The 27,877-nt window shown below is 37.0% G+C and overlaps 3 protein-coding genes across 3 annotated transcripts; all 3 read left to right on the top strand.

Annotated features, from left to right (window-relative positions):
* The first annotated feature begins 1,108 nt into the window (after positions 1-1,108).
* On the top strand, positions 1,109-2,056 carry LOC118933037 (olfactory receptor 52E8-like). The gene has a single exon (XM_036927006.2). It carries the CDS (start codon positions 1,115-1,117, stop codon positions 2,054-2,056), a length of 942 nt encoding a protein of 313 aa, XP_036782901.2. The 5' UTR covers positions 1,109-1,114.
* Positions 2,057-15,404: 13,348 nt separating this feature from the next.
* Positions 15,405-16,361, top strand: LOC118933102 (olfactory receptor 52E8-like). Its single transcript, XM_036927076.2, has one exon. The coding sequence runs from the start codon at positions 15,408-15,410 to the stop codon at positions 16,359-16,361; it is 954 nt and encodes a 317-aa protein (XP_036782971.2). The 5' UTR covers positions 15,405-15,407.
* Positions 16,362-26,448: 10,087 nt separating this feature from the next.
* LOC118933099 (olfactory receptor 52E8-like) lies at positions 26,449-27,333 on the top strand. The gene has a single exon (XM_036927072.2). It carries the CDS (start codon positions 26,449-26,451, stop codon positions 27,331-27,333), a length of 885 nt encoding a protein of 294 aa, XP_036782967.2.
* Positions 27,334-27,877: the final 544 nt, after the last annotated feature.

Here is a 27,877-nt window from a genome sequence, read left to right as displayed (position 1 = left end):
AAGTTTCTATACTGAAAGTGTTTTCCCATGCACTCTCCAAATGATAAGTCTATGTAGTTTAAAATAATTTCTCAATTCATGTCTCATCATAGCTGCAGAATATTTTGTCAGGTAACTCTATCTCCTTGTCTTTATCCATTTTCCAAATCTGGGGTTATTTTCAAATTTTCCAAATGATGGGTAATGTTTTCCAAAAATAAACTGCGATGGGAACTGAGTTGTTTATATTCTAAAATATGCCTCGGAAATGACTTGTCCTGTTTCTTATTTGATTGATCAATTCGTGAACTTTATGTGGCAGAATTTTTTATGCATTTAAAGAAACAGTGATACATTGTTCCTTCTGTTCATAAGAACCAGACTGTCTACTATTCATAAACACCCATTAAAATGTATAAATACACACACAGAGAATTATGCTGACTACATTTTGGGGTGTTTAGATTCTTTAATAGGGGAATGATTAAGGGTATAAATCTGAAAGAAATCACCATGAGCTTTAAGTAAAACTATATTGAACACTATCAGATACAAAGATTGGAATTTTACTCTTGCCATTTAATTTTCCAACACTCCAGAGGTTGAATTTCCTGTTTGCAGAGGACATTCTTCCATCCTTTCTTTTTTATATCATCCTTTATATTAGGCGCTGGGGCAGAGAGTGAGGCAGGCTCTATTCCTGGTGCCATATATTGCTCAGGAAAGGCTAGCAGGAATTGAGGAAGGCATTTAATCTCCTTTCCTTTTTTAAAAAAACCTGATAAATAACTGTCATATAACATTGTATAAAGTCAAGGTGTGTAACCTGTTGATTTATTTGTAATATTACGATATGATTGCCTCAAGAGCTATCACCGTATCACAGCACATGATTATCATTTCTTTTTTGTCATAAGAGTATTTAAGATTAGGTTCTTAGTCATTCTGAAGTATATACTACAGTAACATTGACTAAAACCATTTAACCTCTTTCTGAATAGAAACAAAGGTGCAGAATAAAAAGTTCCTTTGTGTGTTACAGGGATGTGGACAAAGAGCGAAGTGCAGCAGGATTCCCTATTGGGGAATAGACCGCTGTGTCTGATTTGTGCAACAGCTAATTGTGGCAGAGAGAATGTCTGTGCCTAATGACACCCAGTTCCACCCTTCTTCTTTCCTTCTGCTGGGCATCCCAGGAATGCAAGATGTGCATGTCTGGGTCAGGTTCCCCTTCCTCTTTGTGTACCTTGTTGCTCTCCTGGGGAACGCTGCTGTGCTGTTTGTCATCTGGACTGAGCACAGCCTCCATGAGCCCATGTACTACTTCTTGGCCATGCTGGACTCCATCGACCTGGGCTTGTCCACAGCCACCATCCCCAAAATGCTGTGCATCTTCTGGTTCCACCTCAAGGATATATCTTTTGAAAGCTGCCTTTCCCAGATGTTCTTCATCCACTTCTTCACTGCCATGGAGAGCATCGTGCTGGTCGCCATGGCCTTTGACCGCTACATTGCCATTTGTAAACCCCTTCACTACACCGTCATCCTCAGCAGCAAAACCATCAGCATCATTGCAGGTGCTGGTGTCCTGCGGAGCCTGTGCATGGTGGCCCCCCTGGTGTTCCTCCTCCTGAGGCTGCCCTTCTGTGGGCACCGTGTCATCCCTCACACCTACTGTGAGCACATGGGCATCGCCCACTTGTCCTGTGCCAGCATCAAAGTGAACATTATGTTTGGCCTTGGCAATATTTCCGTCTTATTACTGGATGTGGTCCTTATTGTTCTCTCCTATGTCAGGATCCTCCATGCAGTCTTTTGCCTGCCTTTTTGGGAGGCTCGACTCAAAGCCCTCCACACCTGTGGTTCCCACGTTGGTGTCATCTTAACTTTTTTCACACCAGCATTTTTCTCTTTCTTGACACACCGTTTTGGCCACAATATTCCTCAATATATCCACATTTTCTTGGCCAACCTATATGTGGTTGTTCCACCAGCCCTCAATCCTGTCATCTATGGGGTCAGGATCAAGCAGATTCGGCAGCGAGTCGTAAGGATTTTCCTTAACCCAGACAGCTAACCAGTTAGAGGTCATGGTAGGTTTTTGTTAGAATTCATGTTCCTGCATTGTAAGAAGTGGTTATCTTACATGTAATCCAATAAAAAGTTGGAAGATGAAGGGGAATATTGAGCCAATAACATTAATTATCTTTGAGTTGTAGGTTTTAAATTTAAAGTTAGTAATATGCATTTTGATGATGATATTGGATTGAGACAATTGGACATCCACATTGAAAAAAGGAATTTAGACCCTTAGTTTACACTGTAGGAAAATTAACTTATAATGTATAAGAGACCTGTAAACAAAAGACTAAAGTATAAAAAACAAAGTAAATTTATTTGTAATATCGTTCACAAAAAATAAAGCTTTGGCATTTATATATTTAATAGTAAGAAATATATTTAAGTGATTAATTGGGCTTCATTAAAAATGAAAAATTATTTTCTTCAAAAGATACTAGTAATAAACTGAAAAAGAAAATCATACTCTGGGGGAATATATTTGTACATGATATGTATGGTAAAGGACTTGAATTAAAATTATATCTAGAACTCTCATAACTCAAATATAGAGTCAAATTACCAATTACCCAATTAAAAGTAGACAAAATATTGTATATAGAGTTATTAAAGCATAGATAATAAGTACATAAAATGCCCTTTATAATTTCTCACTGAGGGTATGCATATTAAAACCACTATGTTAACTGCCAGCCCCTCACACTGTCTAATCCAAACTCCTTAAAAATGAGCTCTCTGTGAGTACTTCTCCATAGATATTCTATTTCCTCTCCATCTCTGTGTCTATTTCGAGGGAACCCATTGAAGATTGGATTCTTATTTAAGGGTTATTTTTTTTTTGAGAGGGCATCTCTCATATTTATTGATCAAATGGTTGTTAACAACAATAAAATTCTGTATAGGGTACTCAATGCACAATCATTAATCAACCCCAAGCCTAATTCTCAACAGTCTCCAGTCTTCTGAAGCATAACGAACAAGTTCTTACATGGTGAACAAGTTCTTACACAGTGAATAAGTTCTTACATGGTGAACAGTACAAGGGCAGTCATCACAGAAACTTTCGGTTCTGATCACGCATCATGAACTATAAACAATCAGGTCAAATATGAATATTCGTTTGATTTTTATACTTGATTTATATGTGGATCCCACATTTCTCCCTTATTATTATTATTATTATTTTTAATAAAATGCTATAGTGGTAGGTAGATGCAAGATAAAGGTAGAAAACATAGTTTAGTGCTGTAGGAGGGCAAGTGTAGATGATCAGGTGTGTGCCTATAGACTAAGTGTTAATCCAAGCTAGACAAGGGCAACAAAACATCCACGGATGCAGAAGATTTCTCTCAAAACAGGGGGGTCAGGTTCTAAGCCTCCCCTCTGTTGGTCCCCAATTTCTCACCTGATGGCTCCCCTGCGACTGTGCCTGTCTTAGGTTGTTCCTCTTAAGGGTTATTTTGAACAATTTTCTGTTATGCTTTATTTTTGTTATGAGATTTTTCAAAATGTGTATTATTTGGCTTGACCTTTCAATAGTTTTTATTTTGGTATTCAACATTTTACTTGATATGTATTCTTTTTTTAAAAAAAAATTGTTATTATTGAAATTTATACACTTTTTGAATGAAGTTGTATGTGTTTCATTAGTTTTGTAAAACATGTAGCCCATTTCCTTTCAAATATTGCTTCTATGTCATTGGCTCTCTCCTTGCCTCATGTGATTTCATTTAAACCTGAATGGTTTGCTATCTATTACTGTTTAGTAAACTTCCTGAGTTTAGAGGCATAAAGGCAGTAAACATAGCAAATTAGTTCATCTCATTGATCTCATTGACTAGGAATTTAGAAAGATAAACAGGTGTTGTTTTTTCTGCTTCATAATGTTAAAGACCTCAGATGTAATTGCTTAAATTTCTGAGGATGATCCAAATGATTGTTGGCTGGAACTAGTGGTGTATATGACTAAGTTCTGTGATGGTTTCTTTATTGTCATGCCTGATTTATAGGCCAGAATAATAGAAAAACAGGCTCACTTGGGACTCCTGTCCAGAGAAGCTGCATATGGTTTCTCCAGTATGGTGATCTTAGCGTTAACCTTCTTACAAAGAAGAACTAGGCCTCCCAGCAGTACCAGATGGAAGTGGTATTGTCTATTAAAACCAAATCTGCGAAGTTATATATCACTGCCTTCACCATACTCTATTGATTCAAGCATCCATATGCCCCACTCCCCACAAATACAAAGAGAGATGAATTAGACTCATATTTCTTGATGGGTAGAGTGAATTTTTTTAAAGACATTGACCACCCTTTCACAATAAAGCACTGAGAAAACTAAGAATTGGAGAGAACTTCTCAACATAAAGGGTATTTATAAAAATCTACAGCTAACAGTATATTCAATGATGAAAGGCCGATGGTCTTCCCTTTAAATCAGGAACAGGACAAGAATGCCTGCTTTCATTCCTGTCACTAAAGACAGTATATATAGACATATTCATGGTGATTCACATTCATATTTATATGTAATAAAAATATTCAGCAAAGTTGTGGAAGATGAGAGAAACACAAAACTCAATATGTTTCTAAACACCAGCAATGAAAAATACAAAAAGTAAATTAAGGAACAATCCCCTACATAATAGTAACTAGAGAAAAACATACCCAGGAGATGGATTAAAGATGGTAGTATGAGAGGTGAGACAGAACCCTCCTCCCAAAACCACATGTAGTACAAAAATATAGTTAATACAAGTAATCATGAAAGAGCAACAGGAAAATAGTCTGTTCCAGACTGCATACACCTGGAGAAAAGAACAGACCTCATGGAACAGGGCAAGGTACCAAAGCCATAATCCAGTGTGACCCAAGCCCTTTCCCCGACCCAGCTCACTGGCTGGAGGAGTAGAAATGGAGAGGGGAGAGGGTGAAGGCCTAGGACTGCTGAACACCCAGCCCTGAAGATCTGCTCTGGGAGCACGAACCTATATTGCATGGTGCTCTGCAGATTAGTGGTGTTGGAGAGTTAAGACAGGTGGAATACTTGGAGAGACTGAGATTCCAGCTGCTTGTGGAAAACAGGGATCCACATCTGGCTGCTCTGGGACAAAAGAAAGGCAGGCAGTCTGAGAGACTTCCTGACAGCGAGAGGGCTGCTTAAGGGGCAAAGATTGCACAGAATTTTCTGCTCAGGTGAAAGGACTGGTGGACAAAATTGTCCAGGCACACTCTACCCAGCAGATTGTGAACTTTCAGGAACTTAATGCAATCCATCCCCCTGGTTGGCTATGCAGCTCCGAGACCCACTACCATGATACACAGCCTGTTGCACCTTCTTCCCTGCTGTGCACCACCAGCTCACAAACCAGCAGCCCTACACTGGTGTCAGGCCAGCCATAAAGAGGCCCCACCTATGGCAACTATAAGCGCAAAGCATAGAGGCTTACACCTCTGCACTTGGCCTAGTGGTTCTGGTGATGGAGACAGGCACAGCAGCAGGGAATCTGGAAACAACACTTTCCTCCCCCCAGGCACTAGCACCACTCCTCTGTGACCCCCGACATTGCTCCAAGGGCTCAGCAGCCTAGAGAATAGAGATTCTGGGCACTAGAGGGTGCCACATACAAATATAAAATGTCAAATGAACCTGGTTCAAACCAAAATCCCACAAACACTAGAAACCAGTTTCACTGAGTGAAACTGAACTCATCAATCTTCCTGAAAGAATTTTCAAAATAAAAATCATAAACATTCTCATGGAGGTACAGAAAAATATTTAAGAACTCAGGAACAAATTTTGGAATGAGATTCAGTCATTAAGAATACAATAACTGAAATGAAACATAAAATGGAGGGATTTAAAAGCAGATTAGATGAAGTAGAGGAGATTGTAAATGGAATAGAAATTAGAGAAGAGGAATACAAAGAAGCTGAGGCACAGAGAGAAAAAAGGATCTCTAGGAATAAAAGAATATTGAGAGAACTGTGTGACCTATCCAAATGGAACAATATTTGCATTATAGGGGTAACAGTTTAAGAAGAGAGAGAAAAGGAGATATAAAGTGTCTTTGAGGAGGTAATTGCAAAAACTTCCCCAACTGGGGAAGGAGATAGTCTTTCAGGCTGTGGAGGTGCACAGATCTCCCAACACAAGGGACCCAAGGAAGACAACATCAAGACATATAATAACTAAAATGGCAAAGATCAAGGATAAGGAAAGACTTCTGAAAGCATCAAGAGAGAGAAAAAACATCACATACAAAGGAAACCTTACAGGCCATAAGGGAGTAGCATGATATATTTAATGCAGGGAAGCAGAAGAGACTCAAACCAAGAATACTCTACCTGGTAAAATTATCATTTAAATTTGAAAGAGGGATTAAACAATTTTCAGATAAGCAAAAGCTGAGAGAATTGATCTCCCACAAACCATCTCTACAGTGTATTTTGGAGGGACTGCTATAGATGGAAGTGTTCCTAAGGATAAATACCTGTCACCAAAGGAAATAAAACCACACTAAAGAAAGTAGAACAATTAATTACTATGCATATGCAAAATCAAATCAACTGCCCCCAAAGTCAGTCAAGGGATAGAAAATGAGTACAAAATGTAATACCTAATATATAAAGAATGGAGGAGGAAGAAAAAGGAGGGAAAAAAAGAAACATCAGGTTGTGATTCTAACAACATATTGAGTTAAATTAGGCTGTTAGATAGTATGGAAGTTACCCTTGAACCCTTGATAACCACGAATCTAAACCCTGCAGTGGCAATAAGTACATACCTATTGATAATCACCCTAAATGTAAATTGTCTGAATGAACTAATCAAAAGACATAGAGTCACTGAATTGATGAAAAAAAAAAAGGACCCATCTCTATGCTGCCTACACATACTAAAAATGAAGGGATGGAAAAAGATATTTCATGCAACTAATAGGGAGAAAAAAGGAGCAGTTGCAGTGCTTGTATCAGACAAAATAGACTTCAAAACAAAGAAAGTCACAAGAGACAAAGAAGTACATTGCATTATGATAAAGGAGTCAGTTCAACAAGAGGATACAACCATTATAAATATATATGCACCCAATACAGGAGAATCTACATATGTGAAATCAATACTCACAGACTTAAAGGGGGGAATTGGAATGCAATGCATTCATTTTAGGAGACTTCAACACACCACTTACTTCAAGAGAGGTCAACCAGATAGAAAGTAAGTAAGGAGACAGAGGCACTGAACAGCACATTAGAACAGATGGGCCTAACACACATCTACAGAACACTCCACCCAAAAGCAGCAGGATACACATTCTGTCCAAGTGCACATGGAACATTTTCAAGAATAGATCATATATTAGGCCACAAAAAGAGCCTCAGTAAATTCACAAGGATTGAAATTGTACTGTCCAGCTTCTCAGACCACAAAGGTATTAAACTAGAAATACATTATGCACAGAAAATGAAAAAGCTCACAAACACATGGAGGCTTAACAACATGCTCCTATATAATTGATGAAATAAAAACAGAGATCAACCTTTGTGTGGAAAGAAATAATAACAACAATCCAATATCCAAAATCTGTGTGACGCAGCAAAGGCCATGTTAAGAGGGAAGTATATTGCAATACAGGCATACCACAGGAAAGAAAAACAGTCCCACATGAACAGTATAAACTCACAATTAACAAAACTAGAAAAAGAAGAAGAAATGAGGCCCAAAGTCTGTAGAAGGAGGGACATAATAAAGATCAGAGAAGAAATAAATAAAATCAGAAAGAATAAAACAATAGAATCAATAAAAACAGGGTTTGTTTCTTTGAGAAAATAAACCAAATAGACAAACCCCTAGCTAGACTTATTAAGAAAAAAAGAGAATTTACACACATAAACAGAATCAGAAATGACAAAGGAAAAATCACTATGGAAACAAACTAAATACGAAGAATTTTTAGAGAATACTATGAAAATTACATGCTAACATACTGGATTACATAGAAGAAATGGACAACCTTCCAAGGATGACCCAGGAAGAAATGGAAAATCTGAACAGACCAATTACCAGTTAGGAAATTGAATTGGTAATTTTAAAACTACCTAAAAACAATCCTAGGACCAGATGGCTTCACTGATGAATTTTCTTAAATATTTAGTGAAGACCTAATACCCATTCTTCTTAAAGGTTTGCAAAACGTAAAGGAGGAGGGAATACTTCCAAATTCATTCCATGAGGCCAGCATCACTCTAATACCAAAACCAGGCAAAGATACCACACACACACAAAAAAAAATTACAGAATATCCCTGACAACCATAGTTGCAAAAATCCTCAATGAAATATTAGCAAACCGAATTAAAAAAATATATCAGAAAGATCAACACCACAATCAACAAGGATTTATTCCAGGGATGCCAGGATGGTACAGTATTAGAAAATCCACCAACATCATCCACCACATCAACAAAAGAAGGACAAAAACCACATGGCCATCTCCATACAAGCTGAAAAATCATTCAAAAAAATTCAACATCCATGCATGATAAAATCTCTCAACAAAATGTGTATAGAGGGTAAGTACCTCAACGTAATAAAGGCCATATATGACAAACCCACAGCCAACGGCATACTTAACGGTGAGAAGCTGAAAGCTTTTCCTTTATAAACTGGAATAAGACAAGGATACCCACTCTCCCCACTTTTATTCGACATAGTTCTGGAGGTCCTAGCCATGGTAATCAGACAACACAAAGAAATAAAAGGCATCCATATTAGTAAGGAAGAAGTTAAACTCTCACTGTTTGCAGATGACATATTATTGTACATTAAAAACCCTAAAGAATCCATTCCCAAACTACTAGATCTAATATCTGAATTCAGCAAAGTTGCAGGATACAAAATTAATACACAGAAATCTGTAGCATTCCTATACAGTAATGTTGAACTAGCAGAAAGAAAAATCAGGAAAACACTTCCATTCACAATTGCATCAAAAAGAATAAAATACATAGGAATAAACCTAAGCAAGCAAGTGAAAGACCTATACCCTGAAAACTACCAGACACTCATGAGAGAAATTAAAGGTATTAATAAATGGAAATATATCCCATGCTCATGGGCAGAAAGAATTAATATTGACAAAATGGCCAACCTTCCTAAAGCAATCTACAGATTCAATGCAATCCCTATCAAAGTATCTACAGCATTCTTCAAAGAAGTAGAGAAAATAGTTCTAAAGAACCACAAAAGACCCCAAATAGGCCAAGCAATCCTGAGAAGGAAAAATAAAGCTTGAGGGATTACTCTCCCCGACTTCAAGCTGTACTACAAAGCCACAGTAATCAAGACAATTTGGTACTGGAACAAGAACAGATCCATAGTCCACTGGAACAGACTAGAGAACCTATATATTAACCTAAGCATATATGGTCAATTAATATTTATGATAAAGCATCCATGGATATACAATGGGGAAATGACAGCCTCTTCAACAACTGTTGTTGGCAAAACTGGACAGCTACATGCAAGAGAATGAAACTGGATTATTGTCTAATGTCATATACAAAAGTAAACTCTAAATGGATCAAAGACCTGAATATAAGTCTTGTACTGTAAAACTCTTAGAAGAAAACATAGGCAAAAATCTCTTGAATATAAACATAAACAACTTCTTTCTGAACGCATCTCCTTGGGCAAGGGAAACAAAAGCAAAAGTGAACAAATGGGTCTACATTAAGCTAAAATCCTTCTGTACAGCAAAGGACACCATGAGCAGAACAAAAAGGCATTCTACCTTACAGGAGGATATATTTGTAAATGACATTTCTTACAAGGGATTAACATCCAAAATATATAAAGAACTGGTACACCTCAACACCCAAAAAACAAATAACCCAATTAAAAAATGGGTGGAGGATATGAACAGACACTTCTCCAAAGAAGAAATTCAGATGGCTAACCAGCACATGGAAAGGTGCTCCACATTACTAATTATCAGGGAAAAGCAAATTAAAACCACAATGAGACATCCTCTCACATCAATTAGGATGGCCAACATTGAAAAGACTATGAACAACAAATGCCGGTGAGGATGCGGAGTAAGGGGAATCCTCCTACGCTGCTCTTGGGAATGTAGACTAGTTCAACCATTATGGAGAGTGATATAGAGGTTCCTCAGAAAACTCAAAATAGAAATACAATTTGACATGGTAATTCCACTCCTAGGAGTTTACCTCCCCAGAAAAAGAAGTTATCATTCAAAAAGACATATGCACCCCTATGTTTATCGCAGCACTATTTACAATAGCAAAGATATGGAAGCAACCTAAGTGTCCATCAGTAGATGAATGGATAAAAAAGATGTAGTTCATATACACAATGGAATACTATTCAGCCATAAGAAAGAAACAAATCCTACCATTTGCAACAACATGGATGGAGCTAGAGGGTATTATGTTCAGTGAAATAAGCAAGATGCAGAAAGACAAATAGTAAATGATTTCTGTCATTTGTGGAGTATAACAACAAAGCAAAACTGAAGGAGCAAAACAGTGGCAGAATCACAGACTCCAAGAAGGGACTAGTGGTTACCAAAGAAGTGGAGTGGGGGAGGGTGGGGGGGGGGGGAAGGGAGAAGGGGATTGAGGGGTATCATGACTGGCACACATGGTGTGGGGGGGATCATGGGGAAGACAGTGTAACACAGAGAGGACAAGTAGCGACTCTGTGACATCTTATACACTGATGGACAGTGACTGCAGTGAGGTATGGGGGGGCTCGATGATATGGGTGAATGTTATAACTACATTATTTTTTATGTGAAACCTACATAAGAGTGTATATCAATGACACCTTAATAATAATAATAAAAAGAATAACATACTCTGTAGCACATTTAAATAAAGGTGTACAAATTTTGCACAATAAAAATTGCAATACATTGCTGAACAAAATTAAAGAGCTAAGTGAATGGAACAGTGTTGAGATTCAAGAAATAAATTGAAGTATTTATAGTGAAATACCCATGGCCATGAAAATTGAGAGAGAAACAGATAGTGTCTTTAGAAAATGGTGTTGGAGCAATCATGTATCCTCATGCAAAAGAATGAAGTTGGACATTCTCCTCATCATGCATACACACAAAAATGAGTCAAAGACCTAATATAAGAACCTTAACTATGAAAATTTTAGAAGAATGTGAGGGTGTATATTTTTATGACCTTGAATTTTTCAAATTATTTTATATGTAATACCAAAAATACAAGAAACAAGAGAAAAATGGATAAACAGTCTTCATCAAAATTAAACATGTTTGTGCATTGAATGACAGTATCAAAACAGTGAAAAGAAAATCTTCGGAATGGTAGAAAATGTTTATAAACCATATATCTGGTAAGGGTTTAATTCCCAAATTATATAAGCAACCATTGCAACTCAATAGTACAATTTTATCATGCACAGCTAAAAAAAATGTTTTTGGCCTTCTTGATATTCTGCCTGCAATCCCATTAGCCAAATCCACCAGTTCATTATAAATATTTCATATTTTCCATGTTACTGGAGGCAAAGCTTGGCCAAACTTCCTAGATTACAAAAAAGATCCCTTTTACTTAATCTTCAGTTCTTCCTCCCTTGCTTCTCTTCTCACGTTCCTCTGCCCCCATCTTCAGTCTCCTTAAGGCTCATCAATCTCCCTCTCTGTATATGGCTCCCTAGTCAATCATATGTGTTTTGGGTTTTATGAAGATGGAGCCTAATTTAAGGTAGTAATTTTTCTCTTGATTTTCTATTCTTGTGTGTAAAGTACCCCAAAACCTAATAGTATAAAACAACACAGCAAATATTTTGTATGTTCACAGATTCTACAGGTCAGGAATTCAGCAAAAGCATCCCTGGGAAGACTCTTAATACCTCTACAAACCTAGCATCTCAGATGGGGTAGCTCAAATGGATAGATTAAAAAAAAAAAAACCTGGGAGACTGCAATCGGTGGGGCAGGTGATCCGAAGCCAGTCTGTACACTTATGCATATGGGGCCCAGGCTAGGCAGGTGGATGCACAGGTGCGTAAGACACCTGTCTGGTGCTCAGCTCTGCAGCTTCCTTGCATCTGAGTGGCTTCCCTCGACCGGTCATCAGCTCCTTTCCCTGTTCCTATAGTCATGAAACAACTGATGGGGCCGTGATGAGTAAGAAGTTAAACCCACTTTACTGAGTTTCCTTCTTTTCAGGGTCTTGGCTCCTCACATCTTTGCTGCTTTATCCAGTCTTTCACCTTAAATAGGAGGAGGAGGAGGCAAAGGAATTTGCCTATCAGATTTAAGCTATAATAGAGATGATATAGAACAAAATAAGCAAGGGAAGACTGATGGAACGTGTCATTGAGAAGATGGCAGATAATCCTTTTAACAGCTCAGGTGTTGATAAAGAGCTCAGGAGTTTAATTTAGAAAGCAGAAAAGTTAGAGTCTTATTGGAAAGGAAAGGGTAAATGACTCTTGCCCCGTAGTTCTATTGTAGGGAGGGAGGTTTCTCAGAAGAACTCTCCAATGAATATACCGGTCTATGCCAAGAACCCAGGGATCTTATAGTCCCCATCCCACTGGAATCAGGGCCACTGCACCAAAATAAATACCTAGTCCTTGCTAGGAATGTGTGGACCTGGAGAGATGTCAGATGATGTTTTCAAAGTCCTCTCAGAGATATTTGGAAAACAAGGTAAGGCTATGTTATCTTTGGTTAGGGCTGTGGGAAGCAACATGGGAAATGGGGAATGAGCTCATGCTAAACTAGGATAGAGAGAGGGAAGGAAAGTCAGTGTACAATGCAGAGTTGGACAAAGGATGATGAGATCACCCAGGCAAGCTTTGACATTACAAATTTTATACCCATAATCTATCATGGCTGCATTCCTTCCTGCATTCACATATATTTCTCTTTGCATTCGTAGTCCCACACATGTAATCACAGGTGAGATGCAGAAGAAGATTCTGTGTCAGCTCAGATACTTTTTCTCACCTATATACTAGAGACCAAATGTGACCGTCAAGAGATCAAGGACTATGTCTTCCTGGTATCTAGCCCACTGCCAAGCCTAGTAAATGAGATAAATAGGTATGTTTTGGAACAAAGAAATGAATCAGTCATGGAGCATAACTGCGAATGCTCATAAATTTTGTTTCATTTTGCTTTGTTGTATTTTTAAAAGACCCAAAGCCAAGGTGAGAAGCTAGCTGGGAAGTGGGGTAACATGTGGATAGTTCAGGTCATTTCATGGTGGCAAGTGCCATGGGACCGGGAGTTAGACAGACATAAGATGCAAAAGTGTAGAGCAGAGTTTTTCAACCTTGTCAAAACTGACATTTTGGGCCAGATCTTGCTTTGTTCTGCTGGCTGCCCTGTGCACTGCAGGATGTTTTGTGGCATCCCTGGTGTCCATACCCTAGACAACAGTAGCGCTTACTGAAAGTTGCTACAATCAAACATGTTTCTAGTCTTGGCCACATATGCCCCAGGGAAGAAATCATTCCTGTTTGCAAACCACTGGCATAAAGAATCTCTCCTCCTCATCTTTATCAGTTAGAGGCCATGAAATGGTGTTTATGTATGTGTAGCAAGGTGAGTGGGTGGGTGGAGGCCTTGGATGGCAAAGTAATGAGTATCATGATTCAGAAGTGAGAAAATGACTAAGTTCACTTCAGGTCATTAGACATCATGGTCTCAAAGAAGAGAGATTGGGGTCCAGTCTCATCACTGTACCTGAATAGATGTTGATACAATAGATCAGTTTATACTTACAAAATGAATAAATAGTGGTTGGTTTGCTCATTATTAATTGATTTGGGAATACGGCTGATTATGCACGAAGGAGGGTACCAATTTTGAGTAACGCTCCTGGAAAATCAGGGGTGAGGATAGGGTGGGCTTCTTTCTTTGGATAAAAATGAAATAATTATCCAACTTCATGCTCTAGGTTAGTTGAGTGACCCAGACTCTTTTCACTTAAAGACAGAGCTGTGAATCTCCATCATCTGGAGAAGGCCACCCAGAGGGTTATGGAGTCTAAGTCTTAGATACCAAACCCGTGAACCTGTGATAATTTTGACTCCTGTTCTCAAACAAACATGCTTGTCTCTCCACCTGGCATAAACTTCCTATGCTTCTTGTCTATAAAAATATAGTTGTTCTGATTCATTTTACCTCCTCCATAGTATTTCTTTGTCCTAATCCAAACTCACAGCATTTGCTCTACTTTCTACTGTAATGCAACATTTTATTCAAATTTCACATTTTCATTTATATTTCTCTCACTACTTTGTGAGAGCATTGGTCATCTTATTCACATTTTCTATCTAAATTTCTATCTAATGTCCCAAATTATCCCTTCTGTCTGCTATTTCTAATAGACCGCAGAAGGACTACATTATTTGCTAGAGGCTTGTCCTATGCTAGATTAAAGGAGGCTAGGATGCTTTTCCTGTATTTCTGATGAGTATCACTCAACTACTCCAATTTCCAGGCAATGCTACCCCACAGTCTATCATTTCCACACTGTTTTCAAAATTGTTTTATCTCAGAGCATTATTCAATAAAAAACTTCTCTTTCCTGGATTGCCTTTAAATATTAATTCAGGATTAATAAACCCAACATTTTGTTGTTCATGCTAGTTACTATATAGCTAATCCCTAATAAATTCCTTTTTATTTAATACTTGAAAGGAGATATCCAGAAAAACATCATGATCCAAAGTCCAACAGTTTTATTGGACTTTAATTTCAAGGGTAATACTCCTTTTTCCATGTAAAAGCATGAATAGACAGCTTTTGAATAGAGCGGAGCCCAAAAAATTAGAAACTCTTTAGGTATCCCTTATTAAAGTTTACAAAACAGGTTCTTAAATTAATTTGAAATATATAATGAAACTATTTCAATTAAAATATTTCATAAATCACCCTAACTTTCAAAGTTCCTGTGCAAAATGTCCCCATTTTCTTGTCTTTATGCATGATCCCAGATATTTTGGATGAAGATGGCATTTGGAAGATCTAGATAAAATGGAAATTACATTACTTATCATCTTGGGCATGCTTGGTATTGGTATGACTTTCCCCTGATCTATTCATTTAAAAAACATTTTTTTCCTGAGAATTTATGTGTCAAGTAGCTTTAGGTACAAGATTAAACAAAAGTAAATTTGTGGTCTCTGATTTCAGAATCAAGTAGTTGAATGAGTGAAAAGGAATATTAGCAAATTATTTTGCATTTCATCAGGAGTCTGGAAAAAAAAGGAAGTGGAGCAAGAATCACTAATGGGAAGGCTACATCTAACACTGACCTGTGCAATTACCAACAATGGCAGAGAGAATGTCTGTGCCTAATGAAACCCAATTCCACCCTTCTTCGTTCCTTCTGCTGGGCATCCCAGGAATAGAAGATGTGCACGTCTGGGTCGGGTTCCCCTTCCTCTTTGTGTACCTTGTTGCCGTCCTGGGCAACGCTGCTGTGCTGTTTGTCATCTGGACTGAGCACAGCCTCCATGAGCCCATGTACTACTTCCTGGCCATGCTGGACTCCATCGACCTGGGCTTGTCCACAGCCACCATCCCCAAAATGCTGTGCATCTTCTGGTTCCACCTCAAGGATATATCTTTTGAAAGCTGCCTTTCCCAGATGTTCTTCATCCACTTCTTCACTGCCATGGAGAGCATCGTGCTGGTCACCATGGCCTTTGACCGCTACATTGCCATTTGTAAACCCCTTCACTACACCGTCATCCTCAGCAGCAAAACCATCAGCATCATTGCAGGTGCTGGTGTCCTGCGGAGCCTGTGCATGGTGGCCCCCCTGGTGTTCCTCCTCCTGAGGCTGCCCTTCTGTGGGCACCGTGTCATCCCTCACACCTACTGTGAGCACATGGGCATTGCCCACTTGTCCTGTGCCAGCATCAAAGTGAACATAATATTTGGTCTTGGGGACATGTCTATTTTATTATTTGATGTGCTTCTTATTAGTCTTTCCTATGTCAGGATCCTGTATGCTGTCTTCTGCCTGCCCTCCTGGGAAGCTCGGTTCAAAGCCCTCAACACCTGTGGCTCACATATTGGAGTTATTTTAGCCTTTTTCACACCAGCATTTTTCTCTTTCTTGACACATCGTTTTGGCCATAGTGTCCCCCAATATATCCACATCCTCTTAGCCAACCTATATGTGGTTGTTCCACCAGCCCTCAATCCTGTAATCTATGGGGTCAGGACCAGGCAGATTAGGGAGATTGTTTTGAGGATTTTCTTTTTGAAAGATGATTAATCATCAGTAGTCTTACAATCATGGTTTCTATTTTATTCATATGATGATTAGAAGGAGTTATAATAAAAAAGAATGGGGGGAGTAAAGGTGAATATGAACAGTAATGACATTCTTTTCTCCAAAAACCTTTGAGTTTAAGGATAATAATAAATTTATTGATGATAATATTATAATTGCCTCTTTTACAAAGTGGTCATATTTATATTGTTTGAAAATCATGGTAACCCTGTAAAGTAGTTAGTACATTTGCAAGTTTTCAGACTGAAGTTTAATACTTAGGATTATTAAATGACTCATCTGAAAATCTAGCTGTTAGTGGAAAGTAGATTATTAAGTCACGTTGTTTTAAAACTATACAAGTTGAATTCAGAGAATACATGAAAACAACAGAATGAAATTTATTCAGGGTTTATAGATAATTTTAGGGACAAGATTTTTGAAATAACAGTGACATTATCTAACTCAGCATTTTCTGTTCTAAATAATTTACTTTTATTAACACATTTATTTCCTAAGTCAATTCTATGATACAGTTACTCATAATTTTTTCATTTTCAAGTAAATAAACTGTGGATCAACAAACTGTCCTAATAAATTATGATTGAGATTTTGGCTCCAGTATCTAAAGAAACAGAAGAAACCATATATTTAGAAATGAAATAAAGAGAGCAGGAAATAATGGTCCATAGTTATGAAAGATACATTCATTAAATGAATATTCACTAACTTTTACATATGCTAAGTTGTATTTAGCTGTTTGGTGATAGATAGACGGAAAGACAGAATCCTAGGACCTGAGAAATCCCTGGTGAGAGAGCTAGGTTAATAAAGCTAAGAACATGCCTATAAAATCACATGGTAATTTGTATTTGGGAGGGGTTTTTTAGAAATTTTGTAATTATATTCAACAAATACCCCCAATACTGGGTCTATATATGAAGATAGAAACACAAAACTAGAAATATATTTGACCTTTTCACTTTCTAAAATTATTGTATGGAAAAATATTGACTGAGTCCATAAAGGAGGCATTATTTAAAACTACATTCAAGAGAGTCTGCCAGAGTTATGTTATCTCTTTTACCTTGGTTAAAATTTCTGATTCTTCATCAGTGTACTAGGATGGAAATTCTGTGTGCCCAGAAAATGTCATAAAGAAATAAAGAAGTTTAGCTATTGCCTTCTCAATATTGTAGTTAATTCTAGCAAAAGTTTTGTAAATAGGACAGCATAATCATATATCATACTTGCTAAACGAATCTATAGAACACATTTAAATTTTTTGTTTTTAGAAAATCCAGTAGATCAAGGGAATAGATAAAGGCAATTGAATGAACAGACGTCAGAAAAATTAACTGTCAAGCTAGCCTGTATATTTAAAGCCTTTTGACTCTAGATAAGGTAAAAAAGCTTTATCACCCAAATAGACAACAGAGGAGCGTATCTATTGGTCCATTAACAAACAAAAATAACATCTTCATATTCACATATAAGGAAATATAAAAATTAATATCATTATCAAAATTAAATTGGGCCTTTGGATAAAATAATCAGTGGAGAAAACAAAAACCTGAAAATTTTAAGGAAGAATATACAGCTTGCAAATTGTTGTCTTAGTTATCAGAGGTTGAAAGTTAGAAATATCTGCTTGACACACTGAAGTTAAACATCACTGGTGTTCACTCACACATACACTTTTCTTTTCCTTCCAAGAACATGGGAGGATTGTGTGTGCCCAACCTCTTGCAGCTAGACTTGCTCAAGGAACTTGCTGTGGCAGATAAAATCTTTGTAGAAGTGACCTGACCTGGGTCAACTCTGAAAGGAGAGACATTTAAGAGTGACTACGTGCCTCTCCATTCTCTCTTCCCTGCTCTTGCAGACTTGTTAAAATGCCATGTCATGAAATTCTGGTTCTTCATCAGAATAGATCCCTAAGTGACTACAATAAAGTCCTTCCTGGACAGTGACTGTAATGGGGTATGTGGTGGGGACTTGATAATGGGGGGAATCTAGTAACCACAGTGTTGCTCATGTAATTGTGTATTAATGATACCAAAAAAAAAAAAAGAAAAAGAAAAAAAAAACTTAAGGTTAGTAGGGAAGGTAGAAAAATAAATAGTATTAAAATAAAAATAAATAAAAATAAAGTCCTTCCCCACCCCAAATCTGGCATTTGTTATGTAGTATGAATAAGAATTAAACCTTTGATTCTTTAACACACTGAGGTTTGGGAGAGGGTGGGTGTTAATACCTCAGCAAAATCTAGACTATCTTGAATGATATACTCATAAGCAGAATACTGTCCTGATATATATATTTAACCAAAAATAGCCAGTTTTTTCCCTGAAGTACAAAGTTGGAAGACTTAAAACTGCCAAAAAAACCAAGACCTGTTCTAATGCTATAGTATTGACCTATAAGAAAGCTGTAGTCTTTAGGAGAGTGTGTTTTTGGTGCAAGTATAGAAAACCTGTCCAATGAAACTGAAGAGAAAGTCCAGAAACAGAACCACAGATACAGGTTTGCCTGAATTATTGCCAAGATAACATTGTAACACAGTGACAGAAGATAATATTTTCAATAAAAGACTCTGAATCAGTTGGGCAGTCATATGAAAAAGTAATGAATCTTGATGTTTAACTCATCTCATACAAAAAAAAATCCTTCCCAAATGAATTATAGATATGAACTTAAAAGGAAAAACAATAAAGCTTCTGGAAAAAAAGAAAATATTTTCATAACCTTAGAATAAGTAAATAATCCTAAAATAAAGCATGAGTACATGCACATATACATGCCAACAATACTGGAAACATTGATTATCCAGTGTATATTAAAATTAATCAAATATACCATTAATAGAGAGAATAGGCAAACTAAATAACTTGTATTACAAGGAATATAGAGGATTCCTTTAAAGTGATAAGAAAAAAGAACACTACCACATAGAAAAATTGTCAAAGGACTTGGGTATTTCACAAAGAAAGATATACAAATTTCTAGTAAGATGCTCTACTTCCTTAGTCCTAAGGGAAATACATTTAAAATCACTAAGCAATTCTGCTGTGTATTGACCAGAATGTAGAAAATGCAAATGTTAAGTAGCAGCAAGTGTGTGGAGCAACCAGAACCCTCACACATTGCTGGTGAGATAGTAAATTGGTAAAATCATTTTAGAAAACTGGCAGTATCACAGATAACTAGTCATGTGCATGTCCTATGAACCAAAAATTCTGCTGCTAGAAATATACACAATGAATCATTATATAAATTCATCTGAAAATATGTACATCAATGATCACAGATAGCCTATATGTAACAATCAATTAATTGATATAGCTCAAATGTACATTAATAGTAGAATGTATGAAGAAAGTGTGATATATTTAAACAATGAAACACTATGCAGCAATGAGAATGAACAAACTATAAATATAAACAATAAATGAGCCTGAAGGAAAAAGTTTGTATTTATATATTACATATATACATGTATATACACCTTTCCCTACTCTCTCTCTATATACATGTATGTATGTATATATACATTTTTATAATAAAATATATGTATACCTGTATATATATATTTTAAGTTAATGAACAGAAGTGAAACACAATGACTGAATTGTCAAATCAAGAGTTACATAGACCCATATCAGTGATTTATCCTTGTCAGGGTGTCTAGTTATTAGGATGTTTATAGGGGAATTAACTAGAGTAATTGTTTTCCTGGGCTACCCAGGGAGGAAGAGAAAAAGTGGTTTCAGGTCTGCTGCTAATCTTTTGCTTCCATGTAGACAAACATAGTCCATGGTGTTAGAAGTTAGGATTGTGGTTACCTTTTACAGGTAGTAATAACTGTGAGCTCTTATGAGGTGGCTTCTGTTTGTTGATCTGTTTCATGTTGACAGTTTCTGAAAATTATTTAACCCTAAGCTTAAGGTTTTATGCATTTTCCTAGGAGTCTGTTACACTTTAATATAAAGTATATCAAAATACATCTCAAGAAATAATTAATATAAATTTAAAGGTAACACCTAAAGGCACAAATCTTTTAGAAGACCACATAAAAAAATCTTTGTGACTTTGTTTAATGCAAAGTTTGCTTATATATGACATAAAAGGCACTATTTTTTAAATAAAAAGATTAATTGGACTTCATGAAAAAAAAAGATTTTTGCTCTTCAAAAGACAATGTTTAGGGTAGGAAAATACAAACCACAGACTGGGAGAAAGCATTTGCAGAACACGGATATAATGAAAGACTTATATCCAGAATATAAAAAGAATTCTCAAAACTCAATATTAAGAAAACAACCTAATTTAAAAAATGGGCAAATTATTTGAACAGCCACTTCATGAAAGAAAATTATATAGATGGCAAATAAAAACATGAAAAGATGCTCAGCATTATTTGATTTCCAGGAAATGCAAACTGAAAACAAGGAGACAGCATTACAAGCTGTTAGAATGGTTTAAAAACATTCCTGAGATGCCATCTACTGGGGAGCATGTGGACCAGCTGACATCCTCATACACACGAAATATCAATGCCCTTAGTCAACAACCACCAGGAAGACAGTTATAGTAAAGAAAAAAAAAGTCTGGTTTGTTACTTGCTATGACAAGGGACACCACAGAGTGATGAAATAAATGCTAGGGGTCTCAGTTTAGGAAAGGGTTTGGTATTGGGTTTTGGACTTATTTGGGTGATATTTGTCATAAGCAGGTGGTTTTAAGAAAACGGACTAGTTCTATTATTGTGTATCTTAATTTGTATATAGAAAGTTGGGAGGGGGCTCAAGCTATATTTGATAAAATAGCCATAGTCACTCTATCAACTAGCAGATGAATACCCTTTTTTCAGCAGGCGGGGGGTGGCTGGGGAGGATAGTATTTTTCTTTTTGTCTCTGCTCAGACATGATTATGGAAAGGTCTTGTTTTTAATTCACTCCAACATCATGAACACAACGTGACTTTTTCTGATACTCGTATTTCGTGAAGTTGTTTATGTTAAGTGGGCATCAACATGGTAAAGATGTTGGTGCCCTGCCAGCTATCAGCCAACAGCTACTATAGCTGTTTTTTTCTGGCTCAGAAGAAAAGCGTTCTCCCATAATTCTATACTTATCCCAGATAGGCACAGTATATAATATTTCTGTGATGTCCTCAAATAATATACATTGCTATTTTACTTTGCAGTTTTTATTGTGCCACCTTCTAATTCCTTTCTGAGTTACATAGCTTAGAAGGCTTACTGGTTCTCTGAATTTCTGTAGCTCTGTAGTTGGCACCATATATGTTGTTGGAGAGGAAAAATTCTCCTGAACACTTCAAGGTTCTTCTGCCTAGTCTAAGAAATAAATTGACATAAGACAGATTATTAGGAGAAAATCTAATTTAATTGTGGACATGTAGGGAATCTACATAAACATGAGGGAGTCCAAGGATGGTCAGGCATAATGAGGTCTATATGTCATCCTGAACCAAGGAGAAGGGGGTGGAGACCTGGGACTTCAAAGGGAAGGAAATCAATTCACAGGAAGATGAAAAGGGGACAATGGTTGCTGGGCCGCCCAAAAACAACTGGACATGGAGAGGAATTTTAACAAACAGGCCTCGCTATGTTCCTGCCTGTCTCCCATACTTAGTTCATATTATAATGAAGTTATCTATGGATGGTTCCTTTCTGGATGAGGTCCTCTGTCTAAATTCTTCTAGGCAGTTAGGGGAAAGGTCAAAATTTCTTCCTGGGTCTTTTGGCTTGATTGTTTTTAGTTTGAAATAACAGGCATCCCAAAGTGGCACTTCTTGGGGTGATTTTTTCTGAACCCCTGCAATGTTAAAATGTAATTATTTGCATATTTGTAAGTAGTTAGTTATCTGGTTATCTGCTCAACCAGAACATAAGCTTCCTGTGGGAAAGATTCACAGAGACAAAACGTATCTGAGCACATGCTTAAACTTAAATAAGTGCTCATGGCTTACCTGGCTTCTAGATCAAGCAAATGATATTTGCTGGAAAAAGTGACACAATCATTAGAGAATATAATAGCTCTGGGTAACAAGATGGGAGAAATCAGATTGGCACAAATATTATTCTTATGGGACTGATGGCAAGAGAGCAATTAGAAACAGTGTTAAGAGAATGAGATGTTCTTGCAAATTGGGAACCCAAGGGGAGAAACTTGAGAGCCCCAAAGGATTCCCTTGCCCATGTGCTTTTTTCTGCCCATAAACCTGTGATGAGAAATTTCAAATTCATTGACCTTCATGCTGTCCTCCTACAAAGTCCCAGAAGAGCAGCTACTCCCTATCAGGGAGAGGATTTTCAATCCCAGTATAAACTTTTCTCCTTGACCACAGTGATGAGACTGGCACATACTTGGAGCAGTTATTAGGATTGTAGATTCTTTTGATGTTGGTTATACCCGAGGCTGGTGAGTTGGAAACATGTTTGGCTGTTATTTGTATTTGAACGTGTAGTATTGGAAGGTTTGGGCTTGGATCTATTGTTTAATCTCATTAACCTTATATATAACACAAACATTAATTTGGAGGAGATAAACCAAAATATTTTACATGCTTATTTCTAATTGGTACAATTTCAGGTGATTCTGCATATTTTAATGTTTTATCATTGTTTTCATAAGTTATACCTACTTTTAATGTTAAGGAAAATTTTAAAAAATGAAACAGTTAAAACAAGCAGCTTATTTTGTTGAAGTATTAATTGCATTTTTCTCCCCTCCTCTTCTGTCTTCTCTCTCTGCCTGGATTCTCTCTTCGCTCTCCTTTATCCCATTTCTAATTCTTTTTTTCTGGCCTAATTCTACTGAACTTTATCATGTTACTGGTTATTTCTAAATTTCTTTTGAATTTAATATCCAAAATATGGCATTCTCAGAAATTTCCCAAATCAAATCAATACATTTTCTAGTTTTATTTTGTTCTCGCTAATGGTGAAGAGCAGTGATAGTTTAATACTGGAAAGAAGAAGAGCAGGCCTCCTCAAGGTGTGCCATTGTGACATGCAGATCATTTCAAAGTTGAAAACAATTAAGGTTCAGAAGGCTCAGAAAGAAACTTTGATCTCCCCCACTCCCAACTGCATAAGGAGAATTTAGATAGAAGACCTTTCCAGGAAGAGAGCTATCTCCAGAGATTACGCTGTAAGGACCGTCAGGGTGGTAGACCAGGAAGAATATGGCAAAGTCTGTTGTAATTCCTCTCTGTGTCTCCTTGTTTCTGAGTGGCCTAGCAAACATTTGTTTACCAAACACGTGATTTTTCATATTCCTGTGAATTGCTTCCCTTTTCCTTTGAAGTCTCAGACCTCTATCCACCTCTCCTCAGCTCAGGATGACATACATACCTCATTTTTCCTGACTGTCTTTGGAAACTCATGTCTATGGATTCCTTGTACAGACGTAATTAGAGTTTGTTTTTTCCCTTCTGTTAATCTGTCTCATGCCAATCTGATTCTTAAACCAGCTGGAAGGACCTCAAGAAGTGGAGGAAATTTCTTCCTCCCCAACAATGCCTTCAGATTCCAAGTAATATGTGTGTAGTTTCTTAAAAGCATACAATGATTTTTTTCCATTCTGATTTATGCATAAATTGCTACATGTTTACATTCATATTCATTCTTGCTTAGTCTTCCATATCATCAAACAACTTTAGCATTGAACCTATAAGTTGTAGATAAAAACATGTGACAGTTGAAAAATGAGTTTTTTATAATGACATCACTTTTCCTTTCCTTTCATAAGAACTCATTACTTACTGACTCTTCCAGTCTATCTTACTCTTTTACAAATACTAGGGCCTAGTTTGGAAAAAGTAAGATGATCCTCTTTCCCTGTCCCACGTCATGAACATATCTTTATTCATTCATTATCCATTGTCTATCTATTTGACATGGTCACCTGTTTTTACTAAACTCTTGCTACAGTGTCTGCTTGATAGTCTCTCTCTATTACATCACAGGCCCATTGGTAGCCTCCCCTTGTCAGGAAAGCCTCTAATCAAAGAGTTTTCTTTTTCATACACTCAGAGCATCACCTTATGAGGATTATGGTTTTGCTTCTCAGTTCTTTATCCTTAACTGTTATATCTATTCCCATCCTTCTAACATGAGAACTTTTGACCAGGAGGTAAAATTAATAATTACCTACTTATCCAGTCTTTCATTAGCAAATGTTTTAAGTGGTAGCTCTCCACCAGATGTACTAGAGAAGTAATGATGACCCAAACCACTCCCTGTCCCCCTGCATCTCTGCATGAAGCTTGCAATTAAATGGGTCCAGACATTGATTAAATAGACACACAGAGAGATGTGCAGTAGAGTAAGAGGGTCCTGGGAAAGAATATTACAGTCCAGCACTGAGTTCAGTGAAGGCCTTGCAGAGAATGGGTAACTAAGGTGCAGACCTGGAGGATTAGTATAAGGATGATGCTGGTTCCTTTTACCTTTTCCTAATATCCAGCATGGGATCCCTCTAACAGGTACATTTCCGTTTTTAGAGATTTAATCTTCTCTTTTCTCCCACAGGGTCATGCCTCAGATTTTTTAAATCTTCTGCTTTGATTTCCTGAAATCTCAAGTGCATTGTGTGTTGTGCAATGTCCTAACTTCTTTGGCTTCTAGAAAAAGGTCATGTCTCTCATTATTAATGCTAATCACACACCCTCTTCAAAGGGCTGTTCTTTGCCAATTATAATTCATCTTTGGTTCTTCTTCTTTAGAAATGTGTATTTAGACCAATTATATTAGTAAATATGCAAGAGGTAATAGAGAATGAGGAAGAATAAACTGGAAGGTAACCTAGGGGCATTAATCACAAGGGCAACATACCTCAAGAAACTGAGTAAAGGACTAAATGCTTTAGACTAAACAAAAGTCCAGTGAAAAAATACATTTGGTCAGAATTCTAGGAATACCAGGAGGTCAGAATGCTGGGTGACTTTAACAAAGCAGCTTCATTTTGAGGATGGAGACTTGCGCCTGTAATCTAGACATAAAAGGAATCCAATTATTCAGGAACCAGAATCTGTCCTGTTTGCCTCATGTGGCCTGTGTGAGTATCCAAGTAACATAATTCACCTAATATTTCTTTGTGAAATTGAAATAAGTAATATAAAATGTGTATTTAACACTTAGTTTTATATTTATGCTCTTCCAATAGCAATAATAATAATGTAAGAATAATATCCATGATTCTCCATTTAAGACAAAGTTGGAAATAATATGTGCTAATTAGAAATAAAGTTGAGTCCAACTTGTCTGCTGTGAGGATAGGGGAAATAAATGGGGAGACTGAATGATTCAGTGAGTGTTTAAGCCTAAGTCAATCTCTCTAAAAAATGGTGGTTCCATATCTAACATTGAATTTTGTGAATTCTGTGGCTTCATAAGGGAAGGTCCTTGTTTCAAAAAACAAAATAAATTTCTAAATCCATTGATGACAAAAGTAACAAGTAACACAAATTTAGAAAAAGCAAAAATAATACACTTAGATTTTGATGAAAGTTATTTATAAGCATGTTGAGTAACAAAGACAGGCCATATTAAGTAGCAGGGATACAGGAACATTGGTTGTAAGTAGAAATGCTCAGAAGACTCATATTTCTAGTTACACAAATGGTTAAAGGATCCTTCTGAAATCTATAATATTGTCAGTGCTCACAGACTGTAATCAGTTATCAGTGGGATAGCAGTGTGTATCTTCTCCCAATTTATAACTAAATGTTTGAAAAAGTTAAAGCCTAATAAAGAATTTTATATCAACCACTTGGTCTACATTCCCACTAAAATTATTTTTTATTATCTCATCCAGTATTCAAATAGTCATTCATTTCTTAAGGAATACTCTTCATTTGCTTATATACATTAATGAAAGTAAAAGGAAGAGATGTATGAGGGTCAACATGTTCTTCTGCATTCCTAGAGAAAATCTACTAATTACATCTTTTTTGCTCTTATTCAGTATTAGCAGTATTGATAAGGCATTGGAAAACTTTATACAGAACTAAAAATTCCTTCAAATGACTGGAGTGTGACTACCAGAAGCCCTTGCCAGTATGTCTCCAACCAATACCTCATGTATTCACCCTTCATCCTTTCTGCTTTTGGGAATCCCAGGACTGGAAAATATGCAGTTCTGGCTTGGCTTCCCATTTGGTACAGCGTATCTGACTGCTCTCCTGGGGAATGTCATCATCCTCTTTGTGATCCAGACTGAGCATAGCCTTCACCAGCCCATGTTCTACTTACTGGCCATGCTGGCTCTCACTGACCTGGGTTTGTCCACCGCCACCATCCCCAAAATGCTGAGCATATTCTGGTTTGGCCTCAGTGAGACTGACTTTGGGGGATGCTTAGCTCAAATGTTCTTTATACATCTGTTTACAGACTTTGAAACATTTATGCTTGTAGCCATGGCTTTTGATCGCTATGTTGCCATTTGCCATCCTCTTCAATACAACACAATCCTCACCAACAGAACTATTTGTATTATTGCTGGCATAGGAACATTGAAAAACTTTGTTTTGGTTTTCCCACTTGTGTTTCTCCTTCTAAGGCTTTCATTCTGTGGACATAACATCATACCTCATACTTACTGCGAGCACATGGGCATTGCCCGTCTGGCCTGTGTTAACATAAAAGTCAACATTTTATTTGGATTAATCCTTATGTCTGTGATACTTCTGGAAGTTATTTTGATTGCTATCTCCTATGTGAAGATCCTCCATGCTGTCTTCAGACTCCCATCTCGGGAGGCCAGACTCAAAGCTCTTAACACATGTGGTTCCCATGTGTGTGTCATCTTAGCTTTCTTTACTCCAGCCTTTTTTTATTTTATGACTCATCGATTTGGCCACAATATTCCACGTTATATCCACATCCTCCTGGCTAATTTATATGTGATCATTCCCCCTGCTCTTAACCCCATTATTATGGGGTAAGAACCAAGCAGATCCGAGATTGGGTGGTGACAATCTTTGTTTTGAAGGAAGTTTGACTATGAACAGTTGATTTGAATATAGCCTTCAAATCTTTTGCTTTTTCAGCCTAAAGAGGGGAAGAAGTGTTCTTAGGTTTTTATAGAGTAAATGCATTACAGAATATGATGTTGAGCTCAATGTTTTCTCACTTATGCACAGTGTCAAATTGGAGATAAAATTACATAACACATTTTTGTCCTTAAACTAAATGTAAATGTTATTGTTGAGTAGGTGTTATTTATTTCTACAAATGAATATTAAAATCAGGATTCAAGGATAAAGTCTTAATGTGACTCAAGTACTATTAAATAGTCTCTTTGTATATAGAGATATCATATTCACTGATAATTCACTGATTATCTTGGCTAAGCTGCCGAGAACTATCATAGCTGTAATGGGACTGACTAGACAGTGCTGTGGGGTGTGGGTTCCAAAGCACTGATCAAAGAAATAAAATACAGATCTTATTTCTTCCATGGCAGAGTTGGCCTCCTTAATCACTTAA

This window comes from Manis pentadactyla, chromosome 9 (genome assembly GCF_030020395.1).
Source record: "Manis pentadactyla isolate mManPen7 chromosome 9, mManPen7.hap1, whole genome shotgun sequence".
NCBI lineage: Eukaryota > Metazoa > Chordata > Mammalia > Pholidota > Manidae > Manis > Manis pentadactyla.
Note: the sequence above shows the minus strand (reverse complement) of the source record. Positions and strands in the feature narration are given on the sequence as shown.